This window comes from Crotalus tigris, unplaced genomic scaffold (assembly GCF_016545835.1).
Source record: "Crotalus tigris isolate CLP2741 ecotype Arizona unplaced genomic scaffold, ASM1654583v1 scf7180000018308.1980950, whole genome shotgun sequence".
NCBI classification, from domain to species: domain Eukaryota; kingdom Metazoa; phylum Chordata; class Lepidosauria; order Squamata; family Viperidae; genus Crotalus; species Crotalus tigris.
This window is the reverse complement of record NW_024096936.1, coordinates 1217816-1244064: the sequence shown is the minus strand read 5'-3', so window position 1 is coordinate 1244064 and position 26249 is coordinate 1217816. Positions and strand designations below refer to the sequence as shown.

Genomic DNA, 26249 nt, shown 5'->3' with positions numbered 1-26249 from the left:
TTTGTGGGTTTGTGTGTGTGTGTGCGTGCGGGGGTGGTGGTTGCTGTCTGAATGAAAGAGGGAAAGTGTTTGAAAGGCGTAAACGTGGCTGGAAGTTTAGTATTTGATCTTGGCGGAAGCGCGCTGGGGAGATAAAGGAGGATTTCAAGTGGGTCCTCGAGCTGTGGGGGGCTGACTCAGATGGAAAACCCAGCCTCTAGAGTGGCCCGAAACTGCGCGTTGTAGTCATTATGTGTCATCAATTTCCCAGTTGTTTTAATTTAAGGCCCCTTTCCTTTTGGATGAGCTTTGCCCGAGGCAAACAGTTTTATAAGTCTGAGAAGCTGAATCAGCGCTCGCTTAGCTCAGTGAGTCTCACGTTGAGACCAAACATTGCCAATCTGGCTGGAATGATTTAACCTCGCAACTAAATTGAGTCAATCCCTTTCGAAACAATGAGGCGCAAAACTCCGGAGGTAGACCGACTTGACCGAACTGCAACGTGAACGTCTCCTAATTCTCTTTGTGAAGAAACAAGTGAAGGCGCCCTGTAGTGTAGACCTTTCCCCAGCTTTCTATGCCGATTTTTCCTAGTTCCTCGAGGCTGCACTTCGCGGGCATCCGTCTGTTGACCGTAGCATTGGCATTAATTAATTGTTTTCTTGCACTTTTTTCCCCTCTCACAGAAACTGCTAACAGCAGCCAGAACGGTTTTTCTGCGGTTAAGCCAGAATTTGGATCGCTGTGATAAATGTACCCTCCAAACGGCTAACCGCAGGTGAATGTTGCTCACCCGGAGCTGTTTAAAGGGTTTCGTCCCTGCTGAAACGGAAACTCGAGACTGCCAGGAGAAAAGCCTCTAGACTACTTTCGCCTGCCTGAACAGGCAGTGCCCGCGGTCAGATTCCTCAGCCAAAATAATAATAATTAAAAAAAATCGAGCCGAAAGCGGCCTCAAGGGGCAATGGTGGTTAAGGCCTGCCGGGAAAATAAAGCGCAAGTTGTTATAAGAGGACGTGAGATTTTCGTCGCGCTGAGAAAGCACCATTTACAAAATGCTGTCTCTTTGATGGTCCCAGGTGGGTTTTGACTGAATTGGAATGTATGGTTGTCTTCTGTCATGTCTGCCGCATCATTTGTTTCCTGCTACATTGCTGATGAGCCACTGCACCTTCTCTACAGTCGCTGCAATAACTACGTGAAAGAAAGAAGAACCCAGACCAAAGTTTGTAACAAACCAGCCCCAGCCCCATGTTTGGCCTGGCCATATGAGGAGGGCTGGACACAGTAGAATCTACAGTTCAACAGTTAATTCACTAGTTTGTCTTCAAATTAACTCCAAACGTAAAACATTTTTTGATTCTACATAAAACAAGCTCAGTGGACACAACTCCAAGATTAAAATAATATACAGAAACTAAGACATTTTTACATTTGTCTCTGAAGATAAAATATGGCTGATTTTAAGTCTGTTCATGAACAACATATCAAAAATTCTAATATATGTTTGTTTAAAATCAAATACCAAAGAAAAATATCTAATTGTCAACATGTATTTTGAGAACGGCTATTGTGATAATCACTGATCTCTGCATTCATCTCTGAAATATTTACAACCTTCACCCATTCACAATAAAGATAAATGTATATCTAAAATTTGGCACATGCATGTTTATAAATTTATAACTTTCTGCTTACATAACTATTCACCCTGTACTAAGCCACTGCTTAATTACCTATAGCAGACATGTCAAACTCGCAACATCATGTGACATCGCGCAACATATCGGAGCTTTTTTCGCCATTGCCAGCAATGGGGTGGGCGCAGCTCCGGTATGATGAAACCGGCCCGCAGGCCAGCAGTTTGACACCCCTGACCTATAGCTTATTAAATGAACTGCATGTTGACCAAAATCAACCAAACCATATACTGTATAAATCAAGAAAATTAAAAAATGTTTTTTTTCTAACTGCATGGAAGCATTTGTCAAAGACTGAGCCACATTCTGAATTGTGTTTCCTGTGATTAACATGTGACTTCAATTGTTTTCTTACCTTAGCAAAACCTCAATATGAATTGCAGGAATTCAGGAATTGCATTTGTGTTTACATAACCCCTAGGCTAATTAAACCATGATTTGCTGAATTAACCCAATTGCTTGGTATGTACAATACACTAAACTACAAATTACCCAAACACCTTTTGTATGCTGATCAAATCCAAACCCAGTCTTGCTTGAAATGTGCTTTATAGTTCCCTGGGAGCTATTTCCCAAGGGATCCAGTCAAAAAAGAGGAACCATACAGGTGCTGAGATTACAAGCTTAAAATTATAAATGTAATAATAAACTGGAAAGCAGTTTTGATGTACTATTAAGGGACCAAGCTAGAAACCAGGAGAGTGAGCTCTAGTCCTGTCTTAGGCAAAAAGCTAATTTATTGATCTTGGGTCTTAGGAGGCAGTACGAAATGACTTTGAAAAACATTGCCAAGAAAACTGCAGGGACTAGTCCAAGCAGTCTTCAGAAGTCAAAACCAGGCACCAAAACGGAAAAAAGCTACATGTGGAGCAATAAAAACAATACCAGCTAAAGATACCGGAACAGATAAAAGGGAAAAGTATGAAGAGCTGTTTTCATTTGTTCTTTCTAGCATTCTTCCATTCTTCTGGGTTAAAAGATGACACTATACACATGTTTTTACATTTTGTTTAATTGTTTTATTGATTTTACAGATGAATGTGTTCTATTCTTAAACCACTGTGACCTCTTGTCTCATTTGCCTGCATATGTCATTGTACTATTAATTGGTTTTATGTATGCGCCCTGTCTGAAGAACCATTCATTTATGTTTTTAAAGAAATTATTTCCGTCTACTTTTTTTTGGAAAGATCAGATAACCTTCTATATAGAATAATCTACTAAATTTCCAATATCAGCAAAGAATTTGATTAAATAAACCCAGAGGCCCCTTCCAATTCTGTGATAACAAATTTATATGATCAATAAAATTGTCCTCTGAAAGTGACATTTTTTGCTAAAGTTCTAGCTGATTATAATCTAAATACGTTGTAACAAAAGAAAATACAAAAGAACTCACAGGTCACTACTAGTCTGCTGGAAAAGGGAAAATACCTAATATATTATTAATATAACCATTACAATCACAATTGTGCAATGTTTTGACTATAAGAGTGGGAAGTTTTTGTAAGTCTTTCAAAAAAATATGATTTGTGTAGGACTCATGCTGCCATCTAAATAGGTGCTGCAACATTGTAAATACAATTGCTGTTTAACACTTAACGATATTTTATTTCCTAAGTGTATGAAATGCTTTTTACCAGAGACTCTTGATAGAAATACAAATATTACATAGTCATTCATGGGGCACTTGCAACATATTTGGACTGATCTTACTGTTGAAGGCTCTGGGACAACTAGGAAGCAGCACAAAGTATGCCAATTTATCTGCCCCAGTAATAAGATTGGAAAGTAGTGCTGAAAATGGCATCCACAAACAAAAGAGATGGGCCTTGCATGATGATGGTCTGACACTGTCTCCATTAGTTTAAAACCTTAACTCCTCCCCTTCCATATCCCATCCCTGGCTGGATTCTTACAGTTTACTGCAGGACAAGCAATTGGTAGATTTCTCATCTGCTGGAAGAAATTTCCACCAACTACTCCAGCACACGTGATCTAGGTTTGAGGCTTGGAGAGAAGAGAAGTTTTGTCAGAACAGTTTTAACCATCTCTCAGACCCAATGCAATTTGTTTTAGAGTGGCCCTACTGCACTGGATTCTGTATCAATAACAGTACACCAAGAAATCCCTGTCCCTTCCTCTAGCAATTTGGTATTACTACAGAGGGTACTGTTGCTGGAGAGAACCAGAGTCCAGATCCTCTCTAAGCATAAATAGATTTATGGTGGCAGGAAAAGATAGAAAATACTGCTTTCACATCATATGAGAAAGAAAACTGAGTTTTAAAAAAATCTGGATCATGTGGAAGTATCCTTTAATAACAGATAGAAAAATTAAGGAGATATATGTAGATTGAATGATAACTCCCCACATCTCTTGCTACTAGTCATACTTCTCTAGGAATATCAGAATGTGAAATTGCTAACATGTGAACTATCTGTAACAGAAGCACAATACACAAGTTGCATCAATGAAATATAGATTCCAATATTAGAACCAAAAATACAAATTGCTTTGCTAAGATGATGTGTTCAATAGGTCAGTGGGGAAGGGAGAAAAATAGTGAGGCAAAATTCTAAATAAACTTATAAAAAGGGGAACAAATGTTATTTACAACCTGAGAGGATATGGGGATGGAGTGCTGAATTAGATTTTAAAACTTTATCCAGACTGGGCTGAAGAAATAGACAAGAATTCTCATGGTTTTCCTTGTGAGGTAGAAGATTAAGAGGAAATAGTCAACCTTCAAAATCCATAATTGGATAATGACTTTTTTAGGACCTTTTTTAGAGCTAGTGCAGAATGCACTGGCAAGCCATAGGGTGACATATGTAATGCTCCTGTTGCACGGGTTGCATTAGTTACCAGTTTGCTTCTGTGTCCAATTCAAGGTGTTGGTTACTACTTCTGATATGGCATGGGTCCAGGCCAGGGGTAGGCAACCCAAAACCACTTGGACCCGTTTCCCACTGAAAACAAAACACCGGGAGCCGCAAACCCTTTTTGATATCTAAAATGAAGATAACACTGCATATATCCTTTTTTACCTTTATTATAGGTGTGTGTGTGTGTGTGTGAGTGAGTGTGTGTGTGTGTGTGTGTGTGTGTGTGTGTAGGTCTTTGGTTACGCGGGTTTTCTCCCGCGTAAAATTGGAAGTGTCTTGGTGACGTTTCGACGAAGTCCCATTCGTCATCTTCAGGCTGGTGTTTTCAGCTTCGTGCTTCGAGCAGCAATGTGTGGTCTTAGCTGTTTCTTACTTTTAACTGCCAGTGGGGGTATGAACTGATTGGGTGGGAGCTTGGCTGTGTTCTGATTGGGTGGAGGTGTGTTCTGATTGGTTAGGGGCTTGGCTGTGCTCTGATTGGCTGGGGGGTTGGCTGTGCTCTGATTGGCTGGGGGAGTGTTCTGTTTGGGTGGGGGCTTTGTTGTGCTCAGGTTAGTCTGAGTTGCAGGGGGTTTAAGATGGTGGGCTGCCTTGCTTTTTTTTTTTGGCTTCGCGTTCGTGGTCGTGCCTCATCTTATAACCAAAGACCTACATACAAATACCCGCGAAAACCTCAGAAAACATATATATATATATATCCTTAATGGTTATAAAAATACGAATCCCGGGCATATTGTTCAATGATGCAATCTTCGATCTCCGGGAAGAGTATACTCCAGTTATTTATTGTTAAAACAACATTTAAAACAATAAAAACAGTTATATACAAAAATTAAAACAACTTAGCTTTCGCTGGTCCTCTGCCAGCATCCTCAGAGTGGGGCTTAGGGGGTGGGAAGTTCTTTTTATCCCCTTGCTGATCCAATTGCCTACTCATTGCCCTCGTGACAGGGCCACTCTTCCTGATTGCCTGTGACTGCAGAGGGCGGAACAGGCAAGGCAGTCACAGGCAATCAGGAAGAGTGGCCCTGTCACGAGGGCAATGAGTAGGCAATTGGATCAGCAAGGGGATAAAAAGAACTTTCCACCCCCTAAGCCCCACTCTGAGGATGCTGGCAGAGGACCAGCGAAAGCTAAGTTGTTTTAATTCTTGTATATAACTGTTTTTATTGTTTTAAATGTTGTTTTAACAATAAATAACTGGAGTATACTCTTCCCGGAGATCGAAGATTGCATCATTGAATATATACACACACACACACACACACACACACACACACACACACACACACAGGTAAAAAAGGATATATGCAGTGTTATCTTCATTTTAGATGTCAAAAGGGTCTGTGTGTGTGTGTCTCTCTCTCTCTCCCTCCCTCTCTCTCTATGTGCCCTTGGTTTGCCAGTCCTCTTCCCCCACTCTCTTTCCTCTCTCTCTCTCTCTCTCTCTCCCCCCCTCCCTCTCTCTCTCTCTTTCTCTTTCTCTCCCCCCCTCTCCCTCTCTCCTATCTGCTGCTCACCTGGCAAGCTGGCTTCAAGCTGTTCTCCAACAAGCTCAGGGGCAGGCAACCTCGGCTTTTATGACTCATAGACTTCAACTCCCAGAATTCCTGAGTCAGCGTAGCTGGGCTAGCTAGCTCTCTCCTGCCCTTCCTGCTTCCTGCAGAGACACAGCAAAGGGAGGAGCTCCGCCCAATAAGCTTTTCAGCTCCTCGGAGCCGCAGGTTGCCGACCTGTGGTCCAGGGTATCTGAGAAGCCATCTCTCTCAATGGTACTAGCCCACTGCGTTCCACCAGTAGAAGAGGCTTGCTATGGACCTGTTGGCCAAGGAATTCTGTTGTGTGGTGTCAAGGAGAAGAGCCTTTTTTTTTTTTTTTTTTTTGCTGTGGCCCTGACCCTGTGGAACACTATACCATTGGATATACCAACACTTTTGGTCTTCTGAAAGGGTATTAAAGCTTGGTTTTACCAGTTGGTTTGGGGCCCCAAGAGGAGTGCTTACCTCTGGAGAGGGTTGACAAAGTAAGAAGACGTCATCCCTCTACCATCTGTCTCCTTGCTTCTGGTGTTCTGCATAGTTTTTTTTTTAATTTGCATAGTTTAAAATTTTTAACTTTTTCTATTTATCATTTTATTATCTGAAAGCTGCCCAGAGTAGCTTTATCAGGGAGATGAGCAGCAAATGAATTTAATAAATAAATAAATAAATATACTTTATTGCTTATCTGCGATATTTATATACCACCTCAGTAATGAAAGTTCTTTGCATAGAAAGAAGCACAAACAATTAAATACAAGAACACAGCGTGAAAATAATACCTTATTTCAAAACCAGCCTGTGGATAAGCAAACAAATGAACATTAGAGATATATTGCAATGTGACCTTTGTGCGTTAATTATCTTAGCCTTTGTTGGATTGATAGCATTGTTTGTTCCTGCTCCTAAGCATTCTTAACCATAGCTAATCAGCAACATTGTATATTGAACAACTCTAGTCTCCTAACTAGGGAAGGTTAAAAAATACACTTAAGAGCTATGATCCTTCCAAAATGATTATACTGTATTAATATAACACAGCATGAAATGGCCCTATTCTATTTCTTTTCCTGTAGTTGCAGTAGGCAGTAGACAGTAGGCAGTAGCTGGAATCTCTCTTCATAGTTTTTTAAAGTCCTTGGAGAAATATGCCTGATTTAGGGCCTTTGATTATTGTTGATTGATTGTTAGTTTTATATTCTGCCTTTCCATCAGAAGCTTTAGGCATCATGCACAGTACACCTTCTGTAATTTTTCTGCATAACCACAGCCTGGTCAGGTAGGTTGGGCTGAGAGGGAGTGACAAGCCTAAAGTCTCCAATGAATTTCAATAGCTGATTGAATAATAACCATTACTTCAGGCTGTTTAAAGTTATCCTTAGCTGTTCCAGTACTAAATTAATATTTTCTTCTTTAAGCAGGTAACAAGAAATGACAGTTTAATTGTGAGTGTACTCTAACCTACTTCACTGACCATTTGATTAGTGGCAGAGTCAGGTGACCATAGGGGATGGAATTAACTTCAAACATAGTTTAGGCACTCTTTGACTTATGAAGTTATGACCCATCCCCCTCCCCCTGCCATACTGGAAATTCCGACAGCCTCCACCAACCCCTGTGGTCACATGACCACATTTTGGGTACTCAGCAACTAGTCTGCATTTACAACCATTTGCAGCATCCTGCAGATGCCTGGCTGTGATTACTTCTGATTTCCAATAAAAAGTGCCCATAGCAAACAATGGATTGCCAATTATTGTGGCATTTACTTAATGGACATCATAAAAAAGGTTATAAAATCATGTATGGTCACATGATGACCCACTAGAATTATGATTGTAATTGTGGGCTCAATTACCATCATATGTCAAGGGCCACCTGTAGCCACTTGAGACTGGTGTAGATATGTCACTTCCCTGCTGCCTGTGGAGACTTTTCTCCATGGTCATTCTGAATTAGCCGCAGAAAAGTTTCATTCTTTCAGATTGGTTTTTTCTCCTGAACCCATCAGTCTCAGAGACAAGGAATAGGGGTAGCTGGGGGAGGTGGATGAGCTACCCAGTGAACTGGGAGAAACAGGTACCAAACCCTAGTGACTTGATCAAGGGCTAAACTGGCCATTCTATCCAGCTATCACCTCCATCTCCCCCATCCCACAATAAGGATAGTGATTAGTTGACCTACGCCCACTAGCTTGTTGGGAAGGGATGGGAACTAAACAAGGGGAATCAATAAAATTGTCCGTAACTTCCCTGTACTATATTCATAGAGGCAAAGTATTGCACGATTAGAATGAAACAATATTAGAGGAATGCCAGGTTTAGAGTTAATTCTTCCCTTCTTTTCCAAAAGGCTTATCATAGTTAGCTGTTCAACAGCAAAAATAACAAAATGATGAGTGCTATTTTCAAGATAAATACTTGGATGTTGCTATAAGCCATCTTGAACTGGTCTCTGCTTCATCAGATACATGAAGTATAACCTTCAATATCTGTCGATACATCCAGTGAAGCAGATTCTAGTCCACAAAAGCTTATGCTATTATAGATGTGCCATCCTTTTCATTATGTTACTCATTATATGGAACTTCTCTGTAACAGTGCCTGCTTTCTAGAACAAAGTTCCCCTGTGAGAATGGACCCTACTCTGCTGTTTGTTCAGAAGAGCCATGAAGACCAGACTCATCCCTCAAGTTTTTGATGAAGGAGAATAAGATCCCTCACCTCATTCTGCTTGCCATTTTTTAATTTTATTTTTTATTGATTTTATTATAATTTCTTTGTTTGATTGTTGTGATCCACCCAGAGTCATTGATGTTGGGCAGCATACCATTTTAACAACAACAACAACAACAACAACAACAACAACAACAATAATAATAATAATAATAATAATAATAATAATAATAATAATAATAATAATAATAAAGTTGGAAGGGACCTTGGAGGTCATCAAGTCCAACTCCCAGCTCAGGCAGGTAACCCTATACCATTTCGGACAAATGGCTGTCCAGTTTCGTCTTAAAAACTTCCAGTGTTGGAGCATTCACTGCTTCTGGAGGCAGGTTGTTCCACTGGTTAATTGTTCTAACTGTCAGGAAGTTTCTCCTTAGTTCTAGGTTGCTTCTCTCCTTGATTAGTTTCCATCCGTTGCTTCTTGTCCTGCCTTCAGGCGCTTTGGAAAATAGCTTGACTCCCTTTTCTCTGTGGCAGCCCCTGAGATATTGCAACACTGCTATCATGTCGCCCTTTGTCCTTCTCTTCATTAAACTAGACATACCCAATTCCATCAATCTTTCCTTATATGTTTTAATCTCCAGTCCCCTAATCATCTTTGTTGCTCTTCTCTGTACTTTTTCTAGAGTCTCAACATCTTTTTTACATTGTGGTGACCAAAACTGGATGCAGTATTCCAAGTGTGGCCTTACCAAGGCATTGTAGAGTGGTATTAATATTTCGTGTGATCTTGATTCTATCCCTCTATTAATGCAGCCTAGCACTGTGTTGGCTTTTTTGGCAGCTGCAGCACACTGCTGGCTCATATTTAAATGATTGTCCACTAGGACTCCGAGATCCCTCTCACAGTTACTACTATTGAGCAAGGTACCCCCTATACTATACCTGTACATTTGGTTTTTCTTGCCTAAATGTAGAACCTTACTTTTTTCACCATTGAATTTCATTTTGTTAGATAGCGCCCAGTGTTCAAGTCTGTCCAGATCCTCCTGTATCCTAAGCCTGTCTTCTAGAGTGTTGGCTATTCCTGCCAGCTTGGTGTCATCTGCAAATTTGATGAGTTTTCCATCTATCCCCTCATCCAGATCATTAATGAAGATGTTGAAGAGCACTGTGCCCAGAACAGAGCCCTGGGGCACCCCACTACACACTTCCCTCTATGTAGATGCAGTTCCATTGAGGACCACACGCTGAGTACGGCCGGTCAGCCCGCTACGGATCCATCTGGTGATGATGCTGTCTAACCCACATTTTTCTATCTTATCAAGTAGTAGGTTGTGATCTACTTTTTCAAATGCCTTACTGAAGTCCAAGTAAATTATATCCACAGCATTCCTCTGATCCACTAATTTTGTCACTTGGTCAAAGAATGCAATAAGGCTTGTCTGGCATGATTTGTTTTAACAAACCCGTGTTGGCTTTTAGTAATGACTTGGTTTGCCTGTAGGTGTTCGCTGATTCGTTGTTTGATTATCTTTTCCAGAATCTTCCCAGGTATTGAGGTCAGGCTGATAGGTCTGTAATTTCCTGGATCCATTTTTTCTCCTTTTTTGAAGATGGGAACTACATCAGCTCTTTCCCAGTCCTCTGGTAGTTCCCCAGTGCTCCAGGATCTTTGAAAAATATAGTTCAGTGGTTCTGAGATCACATCTGCCAGTTCCTTGAGATATCATAATAAATTATTATAGTTGATCACACAATCAGCCAGATGTTTAGAGTGGATTTGACATTTTGATCCACCTATGGAGTCTTTCCAAGGATCTGGGATAGGTAGATGTTGTTGCTTAATAATATCAATGGTATTACTGCAGAATGTAAGCTGTTTCAAGTAAAGCTGCCTTTTGCAATTGACTGATGATTTTGTCAGTGCAGATGGTGTTCTAGTGTTATTCCAGATGTTTTGAGATTTCACCCAAGGTACCTATTACCATTGGTGCTAACTTTGCTTTCTTTTGCCACAGTCATTCTATTTCTATTTACAGGTCTTTATATTTTATGACTTTACTCAATTCTTTCCTGCAATACCTGGAAAAAATAAAATAGAAATTTCCACTATTCGGACTTTATTATTATTATATATACAATGTGAAGCCACAGTTGCCTCCCAGTTCTTTTACTATTGTTGGTTTTCATACACATTAAGTTCTTCCCTGGTTTTAAATTTCTCAGCAAATAAAGCTGATACTTGTATTCCTGGCAAGAGTGAATTCCTTAGTGGCCACTTGCTGCCACTGAAAAGGCCCTGTTTATAGCCAGGCTGCCTTTTAGGTAACACTTGTAGAGGACAAATGGTATAACATGGTATAACAGTGGTATAACATAAAAGTTATAAAAGGATTTTTGTATTGAAGCAACTGCTTGGAATTTGGCTTGAAGGGCAACAGGAAGTCAGTGCAAGTTTACCAAGATACACAGCATGTCACATGCTGCAAATATGGTGTGACTGCCACACCCTGAGCCCATTAGTTTCCAAGTTTTCTTAATTTTTAAATTCCAGACAGGAATTTAGAGTCTACTGGTCAATTTTTGAACTACATCAGAAAATTGTTCTACTCTATTTATTGCAGTTGATATTCTATGATACGTGCAATTTGAAAAGGTTCTTGTTGGTTAAGTTCTTCCACTTGATATAGCTTGATCATAAACACTCAATATAATTGAAGTTACATGCCAGCTGACTCTGATGGAATTTAGTCAAGAGACGTTTTTTATAGCACTAGTAACTGATACATACTGCTATATGTCAATGGAATGTGGACCTGACAGTTCTATTCATTTTTAAATTTATTATATATGCAGGCAACATCACATGAGATTTGTTTCGAAATCTGGCATAGGCATCTTTCATAAATTAAATCAACATGTTGAATGTATAGGTTACTGTGTGCATAGATCCACTGAAAATCAACTTATGCCTAGTTTTTCATGCTCCCCTATGCTTACTTTTGAATGACTGGTTGATTTCCCCCCCCCCCTTTATCTGCAGTAATAAAAAATTATAGGATTTTTTGTATACAGTGACTGTGTATTTCTTGTGGGGTCAGAAATATAAATACAGTAAACAAATATATATTAACCTTGCAATGTTATATACATATATAAGAGAGAATAAATCTGATTGAATTCAGCAGATGTCTGAGTAATGTGTATATATTTACACTATAGTAGTGCTACATCTACTCTATTTACTGAAAAATAATTCCCACAAAATAGAATGGGTTTCTCCTGAGTAAAAAACACCGGGGTGACAATCAAAGATGAAGCCCAAATGTATGCTTCTGTCTATACAAAGGAAAAAATAATCTGTTGGTGGAATTAAAACCAGGGAAGGGAACTTCCTCTCCCTTATCTAACTCCCTCATGCAGGCAAAATAAAAAATAACCAACCAAACACACTCACACACACACACACTTTGGAGGTACAACAATTGTACAAAACAAATTGAGGGTGAAAAGGTTATCTTCTGGGTGCACCACTCATAATCCAAAGCACAAGATTCATTTCAATCATTAATAATATAGCATTTTACTCAGGTTTATTTTTCCTAAAGAGGTCATAGCCTTTGCTTTCCAATTTAAAGAGCTGCACTATTGAACAAAAAAATTCGTTAAAATTATCCCAGTGGGTGGGTTTTCTGTGTGCAATTTTAGCAGCAATAATCTTACAAAGTCAATATTGATAAAGTTTGTTCAGAAGGACTGTGCTGGTTTTAAAGAAAATGAAGGCCAGAAGTTTCATCTTTGACATGCAGTTCTCAGTTCTGAATTGATCTGAGTACTATATATACAGACTGTATATAGACCTTAAAAGATTTTAGTACTTAGATTCCAATAAAATGCACATAGATAAGATTTATTACTTAGTCACTGACAGAAAAAAATGAGAGCAACAAATTCATAGCACTTATGTTTTCAGAAAATTCCATATTTTGCTGGCAGAGCTGCAGTTTATTTCTGTCTTTATGGCATAATCAGGATTAACTCTACAGTAATCTTAATCCCTGGTACTACTTAATTCAGCGGTTCTCAACCTGTGGGTCGCGACCCCATTTGGGGTCGAATGACCATTTCACGGGGGTCACCAAACAACGCGATCTGCCATTTTTTTTCTCAGCCGGCGCAGGGGGCGCCGCCGCACATGCGCGCCGCGCAGGGAGCAGTGCAGGGGGGCGGCACCGTGCATGTGCGCTGTGCAGGGGGCGCCGCCACGCATGCATGCCGCGCAGGGGGCAGCGCCGCGCATGCGCACCGCCTGCTCATGACCAGGGTCGCCGGTCTAAAAAGATTGAGAACCACTGACTTAATTCAAAAGTATTATCCTTTCAAAGAAAAAGCCTGGACGTGCTTTAATCTTTGGCACTAGCCTTATTGAAACGCTCAGATAGTAGATCATTTTCTGCCATAAACCTAATGAGCAGGCACTGATCAGAATAGACAATAATTGCCTGATAGACAATCTATATTGTTTAAGGTAGATTGTTTAAGGTAACATCTATGTCCTATCCTTCCTTTGGAAAAGTTCAGAAATATTTGATGTCTTTATGTTGGTAAGCTTGTTCAGTAACTTTTCCAAACAACTAGTATTGTTTTTTCATCCATTACTCTGAACATTTCAATTCAAACACATTGTATCCCAGCAATATATAACGAACTGCAGAGATCAAATATTTTTAGATCCACTTACATATTTTCCTTACATATTTCTCCAGTCTGAAAAATGTTGATTATTATAGTATATTTGCAGAGTGGCAGTTAACCATATTTAATAAGGCATTCTGCTGAAATTGTTGTGTATGACATTTTGTAATGTATATTTGCGTATATCATATTACATGTGATTTGTACATGATTGTGATGTGGGTATAAGGCGAGTCCCATGTATTATACCAGCTAAATGACAAGAGTTATAAATGAGAATATTCTTTGTCTATTCCAAGCAATTACAAGGTAGAGCTTAAATCAATTACCTATCAAATGCGGTCAAAGAAAAATATGTTTATATGACTTTTAATGTCTAAATTTTATTTTCCCTAATCTTTATATTTTGATACCTTTATAATTACTTGTTTTGTAGTCTTTTGTATCAGTAAAACAAATATTCCATTTAAAAATAAGCAATCTAAACTGTGTGTTTTGTACTTTTTGTCAGATAAATGAATAATAGTAGTTTTTTATAAAAATATTGAAAAACAATGAAGTAGCTTTAAAAGCCTTATATTAAATATTTTAAGAATCATAGTTATATCTTTTCTAAAAGAGTTATGTAGAAGAAATTCCTTAAACTAACACTGCATCTTTTCTCAGAAAAAATATAAAGTCAAAACCGTTATGGGAATAAATTCTCATTCTTTCATCTGATTGAAAAACATCAACTGTAAAAGACTGTTAAGATACACAATTTCTGTGCCAGGTTACACCATCATTGTGTTTTAAATCTTAAAACCTCATTCAATCCCAGTACCTTTTCATGTTTTGATAAGAGCATTAATAAAAAGGCCTAAGAAACTATCAGATACATTATTTTAAAAAATAAGGTGGCCAACGTTTTCTACTGCTTTAATTTACAATGCCAGAATCTGCACTTGCAATTGCATCAAATTCAACTACGTTTTTTTTTTTGTTTGTTTCCCATTTGTTTTCATGGTTGCCACAGTGATACCATTGGCAGGGCACCAGAGCTCCAAAATTACATAATGGTACTTTTTGCAGAGGATTTTGAATCAGATATATCCTGTTTTTTTTTGTAAAAGAAAAAAAAGTTGCCGGAACTCACACACATACAACCCACCTTGCCTACCCTACAAGGTTTACCTTTGTAGTTGAAAAAAACCCCTTCAATTTTTAGTGTATCTAAAAGACTAGGATTTTGTTCAAGCTAAGTTAATACCATTAACGTTACCATGCACTGTGTGGCTTTAAATTACAAGAAGCATTTTATTAATCTTTTGGGACATTTACCATTGGCATACCCATTTAGTTTAATGAGTGGAAATGTCAGCTTTCTACATGGAATGAAATTGGCCCAATAAAACAAAATTTGGTTGCTTGTAAAAGAGTGAATTATTTTTAAGAAGTTGTCAAACAAGGTGGAAAATTCTACATTTGGAGTTTAATATGGATATTGATTTGAAACAAATGAAAGTTGAAACTTTTGTCAGTGAACAGATTACTTTTAATTTACCTTTAAGTTAAACCCAATTTAATAAATAGATCTGATTAAACCTCATACTGTAGGTCTATGTTTACATCTGACCAATACATACCACTATATTTTTTTCTAATATGTTTGCTATACTGTATTGCTCTCTCCCACTGAGCATTCACAATCACTGGGGATTTACTTTTCTTAGAATTTTTTTTTTTTTTTTGTACTTCTGGAGAGTTTCTGCAAACCTGCTGCTTCCTCTCTTGTGCATGTATTGTCAATTTGTCACATAAGAATCCAGCTTTGAGTTCTCTACAGTCATTCTCAAGTATAGATGCAATGAATTAAAAATGGAAATAAGAATACTTGCTTTATTCTCTTTGTTCTAGTTACCCTTTAAAGAAGAAAGGTAACTGTTATATAGTGCCTCTCTGTATAATTTAGATCAGGGGTCTTCAAACTTGGTCCTTTTATGACTTGTGGACTTCAATTCCCAGAATTCCTTAGCCAGGTACGCCTGGCTGAGGAATTCTGGGAGTTGAAGTCCACAAGTCACAAAAGGGCCAAGTTTGAAGACCCTGATTTAGATCCTGGGAAATCAAAGTTTTAAATCACATGGATAAAGATTTCTGATTTTCGCAATCACTTGTTACACAGAGTATGAATATGATGATGGAAGGACCACAGCATAAGCAATATCCTCATTTTTCTTCCTTTTACTTAGAGCTTATATCAGGGGTGTCAAACTGCCGGCCCAAGGGCCGGATGCATCATCCCAAAACCGCGCCCACCCCATTGCCGGCAATGGAGAAAAAGCTCCGATATGTCGCGCAACGTCATGTGACTTCACAAGTTTGACATGCCTGGCTTATATGTATATACTCCAAATGACTGACTAAAGATATAATGAAATTGTCTCTTATATATAACATTATGGTAGGCAATAAGTAGAAACACTAGTTTTAATTCCTTTAATATTGAACAACCAAAGTTTTCATTTTATACATAATCCAATTCAAAGACAGTATAATTGCAATTCTGGCAATTGTCTGTATTTACAATCACATGGGAGAGGAAACTAAAAATGATAAATGTTCAACATGTGTATGAACCACAATTAAAATGGAATATTTACAAAGGTTTCAAAATTCAAAACTGCATATAAGAAACAATTAAATTCGTGTTCCAAAGGATTTTTGAATGATTGCTGTTATGACTTAAAGAGTTGAAATCTTCAATAATGCCTTCGTTGATTTTGTGTGACTTTAAAATTAATTCCAGCATTTCTTTTGTGACTGTTGCTTGTCTTTAGTCTGGTTTGGAATATAAGCAAGTAAATTTAATACAAAACCTAATTCTTTGTCCTGGGTAGAGAATAATGAATCTTAAGAGATGGAATTCAGTATTCCCAAAGTTCATATACATAAACATTATACACTTTAAATGTTCTTCATTGTTGCGTAAAGTATATGCACAGTATTAGTGAGGAAAAACATTTTATGGTTTTCACCTGGCATAGACTTTTGTTGAACAAAAATAAAATAGAATTCTATTGTTCCTTTAGCCAAGCTATGAGTTAATCATCAATTCCTGGTGTTTCACCTTGTTGTATTCTGGAAGCTATTCGAATTGCTTCTTCCAAAGACTGCTGTTCTCCAAGCTGAAATAAACAAAAAAATAGCTTAAAATAAACATTCCAAAAGCATTTTAGCCTATTTTTCTCAAGTGTTTAGATGTGTATCAATATTACTTTTGTATGTATAATGGTAATAGTTTGTGACTTTTTTTTTTTTTGAGGCCACATACATAATTTCAAATTATTTCTTTTTGAAACACAGGCATTTCTTTGGGGTACCTGTTTCTGGATTCTGCTCATTCTGTTGAAATTGCTTCTAAGCATGAATTACAATGGAGCAGAAACTAATAATACAGTACTGATCAGCCTTTTGATAAATAATTACTGTATAATAAATGGCTAAAATTTAAAGTGTATAGAGACCGTAACAATTATTTGTATTGGGGGAAAAAGCCATATGAGAAGCAATTTCTTTTAATTGAGCAATTTATAGCATTCTTCATGGATACATTAACTATTTTTAAAAAAATATTTTTACTTTAAAACCAGTTGCACCTATATTTAAGAAGATCCAGATCTATTCTGCAAAATTAAAAGCAGATTATTGAATCTAACAAAGGTTCTTGGGCTATATATTTTTATTTATTTATTTGTATCCCACCTTTATTATTTTTACAAATAACTCAAGGCACTGAACATACCTAATATTCCTTCCTCCTATTTTTCCCAACTACAACTCTGTAAGGGAGGTTGGACTGAGAGAGAATAACTGGCCCAAGTTCACCCAGCTTTCTTTGCTAAGGTGGGATTTGTAGAAGGAGAAAAAAAAGAAGAGAAGTCAGTGATTGCCTCTTCTCTAAGGCTCTCAAAATTACTTCCAGTGTTCTAAAAAAACCAACAAATCTCCGAAAGCAGATTGTGGAGAGCATAAAAGGATGCAGAGAGATAGAATTTCCCTGTTGTCTTTCTAGGCCTGCAGATTCTCCTGTTTGTGAAATTCTACCCTGCATTCAATTCATATATTATTAATAAAACATTCCCAATGTATATTTCATATGCTAATTACCTGCACCGCAATTTGTGTCCCATTGGATGTTGCCAGCAAAGTAACAGGTCTAGATTCTGCACTGACTAAATGATGTCCATGTTGCTGATGTCCAATTTCTGGTGAAGCACTATGAAAAGCTGCTAAATCCTGAGCCACAATGGCAACCTTAATAAAAAGCACAGAGAAAAAACATTCTAAATATTGAAATCTAAAAATAATTAATTCTTTAAAAGTGTTTAAAGTCACCGATGATCAGTCTTAATGTTTTAAAAATAATATACTAGGACATAAAGCGAGACATATAAGTAATATCTCCTTCAATACATACTCTAAAACAAATAGTAAAGATAATGAATATCTGCAAAGGGAAAAAAAATCAGTAAAATAATTTACACAGCATGCTAAATATATGTTTAGACCTGGCATAAAGTTTAGGTTTAGGTTTAGACCTACCCATAAGTTTAGGTTTAGGTTTAGGTTTAGGTTTAGACCTACCCATAAGTTTTTTTCATACAATTCAATAGTACTTGTTCAACAAATACATTGTCTGAGTTTATCATCCACTAATACAGGTTTAATTCCTAATCCCTTATTCTTTTCTCCAGCCATTGATAAAATAAGTCCCAAGTTTGATAGTATTCTGTTTCTTCTTTTTCTTTCAACCTCAGAGTAAGTCTGTCCATTTCTGCACAATCTAGTATTTTTTAATTATTTCTTTCTCTGGTGGTATTTCTTCATTTTTCCAATATTGTGCGAATATGATTCTTGCCGCTGTTATCACATGTAATATCAAGTATATACTTTGTTTACTAATCTTTTCTGGCATTATACCTAATAAAAAAAGTTCAGGTTTAAAATCTACATGTTTTCCCAACATCTTTTCTAGCCAAGTATGTATTTTTGTCCAATATCTCTTTGCTTTAACACATGTCCACTATACATGAAAATAAATACCTGATTTGTGTTTACATTTCCAACATCTATCTGACATATTTTTAAACATTTCTGCTAATCTTGCTGGTGGCAAGTGCCATCTATGAAACATTTTATATAGTTTTTCTTTGTAAGAGGTTGATATTGTCAATTTATAATTTCTTTCCCACAGGTTTTGCTGTTTCTCTAAATCTATATTATATCCAAAATTCTTTGCTCATGTTATCATTGTTTCTTTTACTTGTTCATTTTCCAATTTTAATTCAATAAAAAGTTATACATTTTCTTAATTAATTCTCATCAGAGGTTAATAATGTCTGATCAAACAAGGTCTGCTCTTTATAAAATCCATATAATTTAACATCTTTATCGTATCTTACTTGCATTTGTAAATATGCCCACCATGATAGATCAATAGCCTGATTTTCCATTTAGATTTTAAATTCTCTTCAGATTTAGAATATCTTTACATGTCCATATTTTCTCGAAACTGACTAAATTTTGTTGTACAAATGCTTCCATTGTTGAAAGCCATCCTGGAATTTTCAGTATATTTTACATTTTATTTTTTCCCATGTTAGTAATAATGCATTTCTAATATAGTGGTTTTGAAAATATTTATGAATTTTATTTTTCCCATACCATAAGAAAGCATGCCAACCAAGTTGTAAATCAGGTCCCTCCAAATACAACAATCTTTTGTTTCTAAGAGTTATCCATTCTTTTACCCATGTTAGTACAGATGCTTGATAATATAAAACCCACTCTGGCAGACCAAAACCTCCATTTTCCTTAGCTTCTTGTAACATTTTCTTTCCTTGCCAAATAAATTTCAAAATTAGAGAATTTAAGTCTTCAAAAAATTTTCTCCAGTTTTATAAGTATTGTTTGGAATAAAAACAATATTTTTGGTAATATATTCATTTTCACCGTAGCAATTCTTTCTAGTATCGACAGTTGCAAGTTTTTCCATTTTTCCAGGTCCAATTTTATTTGATTCTGTAATTTTATATAGTTATCTTCTTTTATTATTGAACATCTTGCTGTTAGATATATTCCCAAGTATTTAACCTTTTTGACTATTAGTAATTCTATTTTTTCTGACATTTGGTTTTTTTTAATCTGTAAGATTTTAACTATCACTTTAGTTTTTTCTGTTTATCTTTAGTCCTGCTATCTCTCCAAACTGTTCTATGTTTTCCAATAATTTAGGAAGCATCTCTAAAGGTTCCTCTAGGACAGTGTTTCTCAACCTTGACAATTTTAAGGCATGTGGGCTTCAACTCCCAGAATTCCACAGCCACAGTAGGAATGGGTGGGAAAATGAGGGATGGCTGTGGAATTCTGGGAGTTGAAGTCCACATGCCTTAAAATTGTCAAGGCTGAGAAACACTGCTCTAGGATGAATACCAGGTCATCTGCAAATGCTTGCAATTTATAAGTTTCACCTTTTATTTCTAGTCCTTTAATTTCTGGATCTTGTCTAATATTTCTATTTAAAACTTCCAAAATTAAGATAAATAACAATGGAGATAGTGGCCATCCTTGTCTTGTGCCTTTTCTTATGTCAACATTCTCTGTATAATCTCCATTTACAATCACTTTTGCTGTTTTTTTGTGATATATTGCTTCAATCATATTTATAAAATTTTGTTCAAAGTCCATTGTTTTTAGTTGTTGGGTTACAAATTGCCAGGAAACATTATCAAATGCCTTTTGAGCATCTAAAAATATTAGTGCCAATTGTTTCCCTGGATGCATTTCATAAATATTCCAACATGTCCATTATAACTCTTAATTTTTTTTTTATTTGTCTCTTTGGTAGAAATCCGTTTTGATCTGGATGTATAAATTCAGTTAGAAGTCTTTTCAGTCTCTCCGCTATTATTGAAGTAAAGGTTTTATACTTCACATTTAGTAATGATATTGGTCTGTAATTTTTTTTATCTGTGTCAGATCTGAGTCCTCTTTTGGTATTAAAGTAATATTTGCTTCTGTCCATGTATTTGGGAGTTTAGCCTCCAACAAAAGTTCATTACATACATCGTTCAATGGTACACTTAATGTATCTTGTAGACATTTGTACAACTTTGCCGCGAGGCCATCTGGTCCCAGTGTTTTTTCATTATTATTTTTTTTTTTTGTCTTCTTATTGCCTCTGTCAATTCCATCATTGTTATTTTTTCATTTAACATAGTTTTGAAGTTTTTTAAGACTTTTGGTAAATTATTTTTTTCCATATATTGAATCGTTTTCTCCCATGAAATTTCTTCTATATTACAGTTTCTCATAATATTCTTTAATATTTTTTTATTTCTTCATTTTTGAATTGCAGACAGCCTTTTTTATCTACTAAATTGTTTGTCAATTTTTTCTCCTTCTGTTTTTTAAATTTGTAGGCTAGCCATGTTTCTGGTTTATTTGCGTTTTCAAAAAAGTTTTGTTTTGCTCTTTTAATTTGCTGTGCCATTTTTTCTGATTCTATTAAATTTAATTTATGTTATTATTTCCATTTGTCTTTTCAGTATTTTCTTTTGTGAATTTATTTGTAGTTCTAATTCTAGTTTTTTTTAATTCTTCTTTTAACAGAATATATTGGGGTTTTTTTCTTTATTTTTTTTCCGCCATGTATATTATAGCTACGCCTCTAAAACATGCTTTAGCTGAATCCCATACATTTTGTAATGTTGTATCTTCTTTTTTATTTTCTTTAAAGAATAGCTCCATTTCTTTTGCTGCTAATTCTATAAATTCTTTCTCTTTTAATATGGATTGGTTCAAGGTCCATCTTAGTTTTTTTCTGTATGTCATTTTAAAAGTGTTATGGTTTGCCCATGTGCCTAATTCTATCTCAATCTCTTATATTGGTTTTAATTCAAGCGTCATCCAAATCATGTCAATTCTGGACCAAGATTTATGGCTATTTGAGTAGAATGTATATTGTAGTTTTTCTGGTTTAGTTTCTCTCCAAATATCTTGTACCCAATTTCATTTAATAATGTTTAAGACAAAGTATCTAAGCTGCAATTTGTACCTATAACATTTCATGTTACACATTTAAATCATGGCATCATGCATTAAACTATAAATAATTCTTCCTTCTGACCTTTGGGCACAGAGATGAATGGCAGTTACAAAGTATATTGATTTATTAGTAAAAATTCTACAGTTTCAATCTGACTTTAAGCAATTTACAAAGTTGAACGATAGAGCCAAAATAAATACAGAGAACAGTTAAAAAAGCCTGGATTTCTGTTGCACTGAGCTCTTTTTTAATTCACTTCCTATTGCATGTATTATCTCAGGCTTAACTACATTGGCTACAACTATATTATAAATTCTGTAATATTGTTAAGCATTTTATTGTTACAATACTAAACAATTACAATTCTATATATATTTACCTAATGTATACTCTGTAATTTTATTTTTTCTGTTGCATTTTTCCCTTACTTTTAAACATGTGCTATATATTTTTGACAATGTGTATATCTTTGTGTTTTGTTCTTTTTCTTTTATTATTTTAAAAGTAATATAATATAGTTTTAAAAAATCTTATGCTGAGTTTTTTCTCCAGCATGTTTGTATGTTGTTCTGAATTTTGCTTTTTTAATTTTATTATGTGGTTTTATTGATTATTACTGTTATTATTTACACCACCCTGAGTAGGGTGGTTGTATTACTCAATCAAATTAAATTAAATGCCCTAATGACTAGAAAATCTGTTGTCAACTGCGTATTTAGAAAGCGTCAATTGTTTGTTTTCACCCATATATTTAGGAGCAATTTACCTGTTGTCCTTCTGTGCCTTCCGCAGTGACCATTGCAACAGAATGTGTTCCTCCAGATGAAATAACTGCATCATGTGCAGGGACTGTGATGGTAGTGCCATCTTGTGTTACCATGGTGATAGTATTTCCAATGGCCTGCATGTCAGCCTGAGATATATTAACCTGAAAGAGTATATAATTATTTAGTTAATCGCATTGGATTGAGCATAATTTGATTATATAAGATTTCATCCTGGAATATATTAATGTACCCTGACTAAATAAGCTAATAAAAAATTAAAATAAAGATCAGCAAGGTTCATAACCTTAAGCAGAAGTCAGACATAAAAAAACAGAACTGGAACTTTTAAAGTAAATTTATTAGACTCTGTTTTAAGCCTTAGATCACGGATGTCAAACTTGTGACGTCACATGATGTATCATGACTTTTTCCCATTGCCGGCAATGGGGTGGGTGCGGTTTTGGCATGACACATCCGGCCTGTGGGCCGGCAGTTTGCCTTAGATGGTTACTACAATATGGCAATCCTTTTTTAAAGTTAATGTGTCATATGTTCCTAACATCATTAGTGTAATGGAAACCAATTTTAATGACACCTATAAAAAAAATCAGGAACAAAATTTTGTAAGCTATTTTGAAGGCTATCTTCATTATGGCAGATACTTACATGCTGAGTTCCATCTTGAGAAATAAGTGCCACCTGCTGACCCAGCCCAGCCTGAGTTACAGTAGCAACTTGTGAAACCACATCTTCTCCTTCAACACCTGTTACATATGTTATTTGAGATCCTTTGAGAACATCTTCACCTTGACCTATTTAAAGGAATGTGAATTTAATTTGTACTTTAAAAAGATAAGAATTCTTTTATATTGAACTTAAGCCCTGACTACATGGACAGATACATGTTGGGTTTCTTGCAAGAAATAGACATGATCTGCATTCTCATTGGAAACTTTGTAAGTATGTCTTTCAACTTTCTATAACCTACTTCTTATGATCTCCCAACTAAGTGCCAATAGGTTTAACTGTATTTTATTAGCTTTATTAAAATCATCATGATGCCGTACAATCAGTCCCCAAAGGCCTTCCACATATGCCAGGTTTTTACTAGCCACAAAGGTAGGGGTTAACATTACCCTGGGGACCAAATTCTTCTATAAGAGGGAAATTACCATAGAGAATACTTGCTATCAGGTTTTCTCTCATCACACCTCTTAATAGTAAAGACCCTTTAGTAGGTGCCATCTGGGTGTTCAGATTTGGATGGGCAGAATTATTTTGGAGGAGTATTTAAACAAAATTTGCATTATAGATCACCTATGTATCAAAGATGTTATGAAAGGAGAGTGACAGAAACAAATTACTCAAGTAGTTGGAAGAAAGATAAGAAACCCAGAGATGCAATCAACTACAGAAAGTTATCAAATCCCTGAGGTTACTGCACAAGTATTTGACAATACAAAGGACTTAACTATAATTTTGGAATATAAATCTGACCTCAATAGTGCTTACTATGGAGATGATTTAATTACAGGTTCCCCAATGCAATTGAAAGAAGAATAGTTGCAATAAATCTACAATCCTCAAGAGAACAAGTTTAGGATCTCCACTTCAAATCGAAATGGAAATGGACAATGTTGACATTTTGTCTTAAAAGTCATATTGGAGAATTTCTTGAGAAAAGGAGAACTTTATATTTATTTAATAAATATTCCAAAGAAGAAAAATATTTTATAAAATTTTATGTACTGCAGGGAAACAGAAATTCCACTCTCAATTGTCATTGTAAGTCAAGGACTGCCTGTACAGTAATCTAGTCAAAAAAAGGAATGATGATATATAACTGGATATCATTAGATTATTGATGATATCTCATCCCAGAATGACAGATGGCCTTTTTAAATGGTGCAATCCCAGAAACTTCTACAGCAAATTCTGTATTCTTTTTACATCTATATCTTCTCTGAGACTGATTAGTTTCAGAGAAATTTAAACTGTGTTTGTAGTAATTAAGTATGAATGGCAAGTTGCTTACAAATAATGTTAAAATACAAAGAAGTGGGCATCATAGAAAACATCCAATGTTTAAGAGTAGAACTTAAAATATAACTATTTGCAAGAGATAAGGAACAAAACCATCTTACAGTTAATATGAGAGAAAAAATTAAGAGTTACAATAATTAACTGATACCTGGAGGTGGCTCAAAAAAGGCTTCCTGTTCTTCCTCTATTGGCTCAGTGTCATTGTGTGCTGTTCGCTTGTGCATTGCAAGGGTAGAAATCTGTTTGTATGTTTTCCCACAATGGTTACAGTTGTAAGGTTTAGAATGCGTATGTACCACGTGGTGTTTATATAAACTAGAATATTCGGTAAAACGCTTATCACAACCAGGGACTGTACATACATAAGGCTTCTCCCCTAGGCAAAAGAGACAAGCAATGAAGGTCATAATTAGGCTGTAATGTCTGGCAATCTCATACCACTATAAGTAACAGTCATTTTCAGATATTGCATATCACTGACATTTATGTTAAAAACAACAACTTCAGTATATTGGTTTCTTTGTTACAATATTTCAAGTCAATCGTCAATTTTCACTCTCTTTCCCACTTGTCTGCCTCCTGTCTTCCCTGCCATTTTCTTCTTCTTGCAGACTTCTTCTAAGCACCACCTCTTTCCTCTATGCCAGAGGTCCCCAACCGTTTGGGCACCAGGGACCAGTTGTGTAGAGAGAGGTTTTTCCGTGGACCAGAGGGTGTGTGCTGCCTGCATCTCATGGATGGGGTTTTGCTTTTTTGTGTGGACTGGTTGTTGGCATGCTGCAGCCCAGTACTGGTCCACAGCCTGGGGGTTGGGGACCCCTGCTCTAAGCCAATCCTTCTACCAACCTTTGTCCACTAAAGCTTTCCTTCTTCCAGCATTCCTTCCCTCGGACCTTTTTCTTATCCTACTTTTCAATAGCTATCCAACTAGAAGTAGTCCTCAAGGTATGACCATAATTGAGCCCAGCATTTCTGTTGCTAAGTGAGACATTTAAGTGAATTTTGCCATATTTTATGACCTTTCTTGACAAAGTTGTTAAGTGAATCACTGCAGTTGTTAAGTTAGTGACACAGTTGGTCAAGTGAATTTAGATTCCGTATTGACTTTGCTTGTCAGAAGATTGCATGATCCTGGAACATTACAACCATTATAAATTTGAGTCAGTTGTCAAGTGTCTGAATTTTGATCCTATGATCATGGCGATGCTGCAACGGTCGTGTGAAAAATGGTCATAAGTAACATTTTTCAATGCCTTTGTAACTTTGAATGGTCACTAAATGGACTGTGTAAGTTGAGAACAACCTGTGCTAGTAATCATGACCATTTTGTGGACCAATGCCCACCAGAAACAGCCACTTCCCATAGCTGACAGGCACTTGAAATGGACTTTTACAGAGATTTCTCCAACACCATAAATATTCTGGAAAAGATTTTATAAAGCATAATAATTGGTATTGTATATATATTAAAATGTTATTCTTTTAAGTGCATATAATATAAAACATCTGATCACGCTATTTACATATTACATCTCAAATTTTTGGAAATATATATGAATTCTTAAACTCCAAACATGCTAAAAGAAATGGAAAACTCAAATGGAGAATTATGAGCTCATTATTTAATAAATAATGAGACCCAATGTATAATTGTTTAAAAGGATGCCTATCACTTTCATTTGATTATATATGAATCCATCAGTGGGAATGCCTTATTGGGAAATGTGCTAATTAATACTGAAAAAAGAAAAAAATAATATTTATGCTCGGAAACTTTACCATGCACTATATAGCAGCAGCAGTTTCTCAAAAAAGAAAGTAGCATGCTTAAGATAACAGATAATATTAAGTATATTGCAAAAACAAAAGAAA

The 26249-nt window shown here is 36.1% G+C and overlaps 1 protein-coding gene across 2 annotated transcripts in view; it reads right to left on the bottom strand.

Moving 5' to 3' along the window:
• Window positions 1-15604: 15604 nt before the first annotated feature.
• The window catches only part of ZNF143 (zinc finger protein 143), a 33716-nt gene continuing 23071 nt past the window's right edge, over window positions 15605-26249 (bottom strand). The window contains exons 12-16 of one of the 2 annotated variants that reach the window (XM_039350247.1): window positions 24526-24753; window positions 23001-23146; window positions 22334-22495; window positions 17628-17774; window positions 15605-16645 (exon numbers count right to left, since the gene is read on the bottom strand). In XM_039350247.1, the coding sequence (XP_039206181.1) occupies window positions 16562-16645; window positions 17628-17774; window positions 22334-22495; window positions 23001-23146; window positions 24526-24753 (767 nt within the window). In that variant the 3' untranslated portion in view covers window positions 15605-16561. The remainder of the gene's footprint in view (window positions 16646-17627; window positions 17775-22333; window positions 22496-23000; window positions 23147-24525; window positions 24754-26249) is intronic. The other variant, XM_039350248.1, reaches the window with a different exon arrangement.